At 37.8% G+C, this 6126-nt stretch overlaps 1 protein-coding gene across 2 annotated transcripts in view; it reads left to right on the top strand.

The window, feature by feature from the left end:
- LOC107591780 (interferon-related developmental regulator 2-like) overlaps nucleotides 1-6126 on the top strand; it is a 15517-nt gene that overhangs the window by 1551 nt on the left and 7840 nt on the right. Inside the window, exons 2-5 of one of the 2 annotated variants that reach the window (XM_016281025.1) lie at nucleotides 2731-2790; nucleotides 4140-4253; nucleotides 4375-4456; nucleotides 4562-4686. In XM_016281025.1, the coding sequence (XP_016136511.1) occupies nucleotides 2731-2790; nucleotides 4140-4253; nucleotides 4375-4456; nucleotides 4562-4686 (381 nt within the window). The remainder of the gene's footprint in view (nucleotides 1-2730; nucleotides 2791-4139; nucleotides 4254-4374; nucleotides 4457-4561; nucleotides 4687-6126) is intronic. The other variant, XM_016281026.1, reaches the window with a different exon arrangement.

Below are 6126 nucleotides of genomic sequence, written 5' to 3'. Positions count from 1 at the left end.
TGCCCCCCCGGGAACCTGGGCCCCCCCCCCCCCCACCCCCCAATTTATTTCCTTTACGATTTTAAGCAAAAAAGATTCAGATTGAAAATTGATGAGGCATATTCTTTGCAACCATTTCAGCAATATCGGGATATTTCGGGACATTTCAGGATAGAAGCAAAGTGATTGACTGTCTGTCAGGGTTATTCCGTCTGCAGCATGACAGGTGAAGCTCATGCTTGCTCGTGTATATTTAGCCCAAGTATCACGGAGCTGCGAAAACCGGGCCTTCTCCGACTACTCACGCGAGCTTTAATATTAGATAAGTTATTGATTAAACTTTCAACTCTTAGTTTCAATGCAAAACTGGATTTCCGATAATTAAAAAAAAAGAAAAAAGGTTCACGATGAGAGCCGCGTCACATGCAGTGTGGCAACAAAAAGAAACTAGGGATGGGCATTTTTCAAAAATATTGTATTCGAATATTTGGGCTCATAAAAACGAATATTCTTTTATTTAAATGACGTTTTATGAGAAATACATTATTTTTTAATAGTTAAGCTTTTGTCACCATTTACGAACAAGCTTATAGGCATTATACAAAACAGTGTTTTACAACAACCTTACGTTATGTCTCAAGGTTTTCTTTCAGTTGAGAACGTGTGTAAACAATATATGTATATAAAGAACAAAAGCATTCAAGTCCAAGCAGAGCAAACGGAAAAAAATAAAGCAGACCATGCCAATTACAGTACAGAACTTACATACACTCAAGTCGGCCTATGTTTATCCTGTTTATGTTGTTTCACATGTTGAGAAAAACAATAATATCCACATGTTCGGGTGAAAGCTGGCTCCTTGAATAAGAACGCGCGCTGACACAGACGTTCCAGAGACACAAAGATAACGGTGTCCTAGCAAAGTTTCTTACAGCACTGTGTGGTTTCTGTTCTTAAACTCTCCCTCAGGGAATCTTAAAGGGGTCATATGATGCCCATTTTCCACAAGTTGATATGATTCTTTAGTCTTAATGAAAAGTCTGTAACATAGTTTGGTTAAAATTTCTCAATGGTAGTGTAAAAAACACCTTTTTTTACCCTGTCAAAAACAGCTCTTTTCTGAGCATGCCGTTTTGTAGCATTTTCCTTTAAATGTTAATGAGCTCTGCTGCCCCCGCCCCTCTCTTTCGAGCTGCTCTCAGAGAGACTGTTTACTTTAGCCGCATTCATCTTGAAACTTGCTAGTTAGCACATTATTAGGAAAGGCGATTTGCAAAGATTCATTATAAAACGTTATACTCACTTCTTCTGTAGATGAGGCTGGATCATGAGTGATTCGCGTGAACATAGATGCATTTATGTAGATCAGGGGCGCATTCACTTCAGAAACAAATAATCCACTGCGAGTTCAGCGGCTCAGATGTCGGGAGTAAATGAGGACTGCTATGTTCATTATTACATCCAACAACAGAACAACTCAATCGCTTAGGAGTCATTCTTGTCTACAACTGCTCCAGTGGTGAAACAATGGCGGACTGATGATGGCTCACTCAGGGCGGGTCTGAGGTAAGACACCAGTCCAGTCTGTGCTGAAACACTACTGTCAATCAAACTATCGTGGGAGGGGCCTGTCTGTGTGACGTCACACAGACATGCATCTGAGATCGGCTCAATTTGAGAAAGGGGTAAAGATTTTAGTAGATAAAAAAAAACACTGGGTGCATTTTTATCATTATAGGGTGGTTATGTACACAAACTGCCAACACACATTTAAGTTCAAACAACTTGTAAAACTGCATGTAGCATCCTATGACCCCTTTAAAGGAAGCATATGTCTCAAGATCATTTGGCTATCAGATAAGCTCTCTCGGTTCACTCGGGGCATAGCTGGTTGCGCTTACCTGCAGTCGTGAATGCAGTGATGGACAGCTGTCTTTACTCAGTCCACTGGTGTTTGGATTTCATGTGATTTCTCATTGTGGTGGTGATATTATGATAATTCAGTTTCACTGATTGATTTGATCAAAAGTAATTCCATTTTGTAAGATCGTTTAGTAAGATCATTTTAATTAAAGTAATTCCAAACTTTGCGAGGCAGACAACATTCTGCGATCAAAAACAATAACCTGTTAACATGCTCCACAGCGCCACCCAGTTCATTTAGTTAGAACTGACTTTTTAGTTTGCGTGTTTAGGATTAACATCTACGGCCAGCAATGCAACGCGTAGTAAAATTCGAATAGTGTATTTATATTTCAAATAATAATTACAGATTGAATATTCGATTCAACTTCAACACCCCTAAAAACTGGTCTATTTTGTGACAGGACTGACATTGAGTGCTGAAGAGTTATTTCTCTGAATGACAAATCTTATTGAACTCGTGTGAATGCCCTACTGAAAAAAAGCTTAAACCAGCCTACGATGGTTTGCTGGTCTTAGCTGGTTTCAGGTGGTTTCACAACTGCTATAAAATAGTTGTATGTAGCTAGTTGGTAGACAAGGTGAATTTCCATTTTGACCAGTTTAAATATGACCAAAACCAGCAAACTAGACCAGTAAAACCAGATTAGGAGACCAGCAGGGTTATACATTTGAAAGATTTGAGAAGTAATTTGAGGCAACTTCAGAGTGCAAGAGTAGCAGTTTTTGTCATTTGGCCTTGTCCTACAGTTAAATGTTTGAAATGTCAAACTGATCTCAGATAAGACCTGGTTTAATCTCTCTCTTCCTCCTGTTCACTGTGAGCAGGCTCACTTCGACAGGAACTGCTTCAGCTGCAGTTGTCAAAGACTGCCCTGTCACGTGCAGGTAGCATGACCTGATCTTGATTGTGACCTCATGCCTCTCACCCCATTAATGTTTAATAAGCTGCATGTGTATATCCATTCATGTGTATTTGTTTACATCTTCTCTCATTTGTCTAATGCCTTTCATGACTTGAGAACCAAAATGCCCCAGAAGCATCCATCACTTCTGCTTTCTTGTGAAAGCAGACTTCTAGACCAGTGTTTCCTAACATTTTTTGGTCAAAAGTACATCCACAGCCCCATCAGTAAAGGTCAACTACCTCTTCATTGGTACAAACCAGAAACGTGTTCCTTTTGACTCCCGATTAGAGGCTTTTATCGTCTCACCAAGCAGCTGTTTCCCTGAGGCAGCTAAAGTTGTCTTTCATTGGTCTTTGAGCAATCATAGCGAAACATGGATGTTTAACAAAAGTAGTCATTTGACCTTTTTAAAACAGTCTTCTGACTTTATTCTCAATGTGTTTTTGCTTAAATCTGCATATCAGGGAACCAGTTGAGTGAAGCTTTGGGTAAAGGTTTTCAAACATTTATTTAGTCTTTTTTTATTTATATTTATTTAAACTTCTTTTGAAATTGATCAAAATCTTGTGTGCTTAATATTTTTTCTTTTGAAGAAATGTTTCTTGAGCACCAAATCAGCATTTTAGAATGATTTCTGAAGGATCATGTGACACTGAAGACTGGAGTAATGACTGCAGAAAATTCAGCTTTACCGTCACAGGAGTAAATTTAAAAATATATATTACAATAGAAAACTCATTTTAAGTTTTAATATTATTTTACAGTATTACTGTTTGTACTGTATTTGTGATCTAATAATATGCGCCTTGGTGCGCATAAGAGACTTATTTAAAAACAAAATCAGTCCGATCCTAAACATTTTAACAGTAGTGTGTTATGTAAATTAAGCAGACCAACTTACAAATGAGTCACATCTTTACTAAAATCCTAAAAGGAAATTAGACTGATCAAGTTAAATCATGATTGAATCAAACTCATTGATTAAATCAAACATCATTTTAGGCAATATCTAGTAAGGCTGTTTGAAACACAAATAAATATAGTGTAATAGTTAAAAGTTAATGGGACGCTTTTTAGATGATTAAAACTAACAGACTGGTTTTGCAATCCTTCATGTGTTTGTTTTATCTGAGCACTGAAGTGAATCTTCTGGCTTTGTCCAAGCAGAGGGTTTAGGTATATGAACTTTGTGGACAGTTAAAACACACATGATCACTATGACACACCCATCCGCCTAACCTACGATCATTCCCATCTTTCATTGAATTAAACCATTAAACTAATGTTCACTGTGTATCTCTTCATCATGTCTCTCTCTCACTGTTTTAGGGAGAAATGGGGCGAGGGGCGAGTCTGGTGTGAGCGATGATGATTTAGCGTCGGATGTTCTCAGTCACTACAGCAGCGCCAGTGAGAGCGCGTCAGTCATAGAGGAGGGCACAGGTACCCAGAGGCATGCAAATCACATCATACATGCACAAACATTAGCACAAATATATATTGCCAGTAGTATACAAGTGCAAAAAAAAAAAAAACATCCACACACTGACTCTGTGCTGTGCAGGTGAGGTGGCAGATGAACAAACTGCTCAGGAAGAAACAGAAGACAAACTGAAGCAATGCATCGACAATCTGATGGAAAAAAGGTATCAATATGCTGATGCAACAGTGAGGAATGCAAGCACACACAGTTACTGAAAACTGAATGAGCTTTGCAGCTGTTTCACTCTTATCTTTTATGTGTTTTTCAGTGCTAAGACCCGTCTGGCTGCACTAGAAAGTCTGCGCTTGGGGTTTTCTTCCAGAGTCCTGTATGAGTTCCTGTTAGAGAGACGTTTCACCGTCAGTGACTGTCTGGAAAGGAGCTTGAGGAAAGGTGTGAATTAGGACTTTTTGTGGAATTTTTGTTCACACATTGTCAAAGTTCAAGTTAAAGTCACTGGCACACTCTTAAAAGATTATTAGATTATTAAAACTAAGGGCACAGAGACCGGTTTCGCAATCCTACATGTGTTTTTCCACGAGTACTGAAGTGAATCTTCTGGATTTTATATATATACAGTGGGGGAAAAAAAGTATTTAGTCAGCCACCAATTGTGGGACTCAAATGAAGGTGTAGAACCATCTCAAGGATGATCAGAAGAAATGGACAGCACCTGAGTTAAATATATGAGTGTCACAGCAAAGGGTCTGAATACTTAGGACCATGAGATATTTCAGTTTTTCTTTTTTAATAAATCTGCAAAAATGTCAACAATTCTGTGTTTTTCTGTCAATATGGGGTGCTGTGTGTACATTAATGAGGAAAAAAAATTAACTTTTAGCATTTTAGCATATGGCTGCAATATAACAGAGCGAAAAATTTAAGGGGGTCTGAATACTTTCCGTACCCACTGTATATATATATATATATATATATAGAGAGAGAGATAGTTAGTTATCAATTGTTAGTTACCTTTTTCAGATAAGTAAATCCTACATGTGAGAAACAAAGTACAAGCACTGAAAGGATAAAAGGTATTTATTTTATATTATTATATATTTGTCCTTTTTTCACTTTCTTATAGTGCTTGTACTTAGTTTCTTACGTGTATGTGTTATTTATTCACAAAAGATAACTATTTATATAATTAAAATGATAATTAAAATGAAAAAATAAAAACTAAAAGGCAAAAAATAACAAAACATGAGTTTTGATCTAAAGACAGACTAGTCTGTGTGCTCCTACCCTTTAAAGCTATCAAAAAACTACCACTCTTCATTCATAAGCAAACTGTAAATGTATCATCTATAAAGGATAAGAAATAAAACTTGATTGAGGGCAGTGGGCTGGAAGTAAATGTTGCATTATATCCAATTATTTTATATTAAAGGGGTCATATGATGCGATTTCAAATTTTCCTTTCTCTTTGAAGCTCTTGGTGCATAAAGAAGATCTGTAAAGTTGCAAAGACTAAAGTCTCAAATCCAAAGAAATATTCTTTATAAAAGTTAAGAGTCAACCACACCTACCTAAAATGGCTCGTTCTAACACGCCCCCACATATCTACATCACTATGTGGGAAGATTTGCATAACGCCACCCAAATGTTCACGCAAAGAAAGAAGGCGTAACTTTTATTCTCGCTGTAGTATTGTTGTTGCCGCCGCCGCCGCCATGTCGTGAAGGCGCTGTTTTTCGCTGTGAAAGCGAAACTACTTTGTTTGGTCTTCCAAAAGAGGATGATATCCGCTTCGTCATGCCTGGAGCTGATCCGAAGTCGCTGAGGAAATACATCAACTTCGCGCTGTGGATCGCCGGATCGGCTTTCACCGTG

Source organism: Sinocyclocheilus grahami, unplaced genomic scaffold (genome assembly GCF_001515645.1).
Source record: "Sinocyclocheilus grahami isolate Dianchi unplaced genomic scaffold, SAMN03320097.WGS_v1.1 scaffold146.1, whole genome shotgun sequence".
Lineage (NCBI taxonomy): Eukaryota > Metazoa > Chordata > Actinopteri > Cypriniformes > Cyprinidae > Sinocyclocheilus > Sinocyclocheilus grahami.
This window is presented reverse-complemented; position numbering and strand designations above follow the sequence as displayed.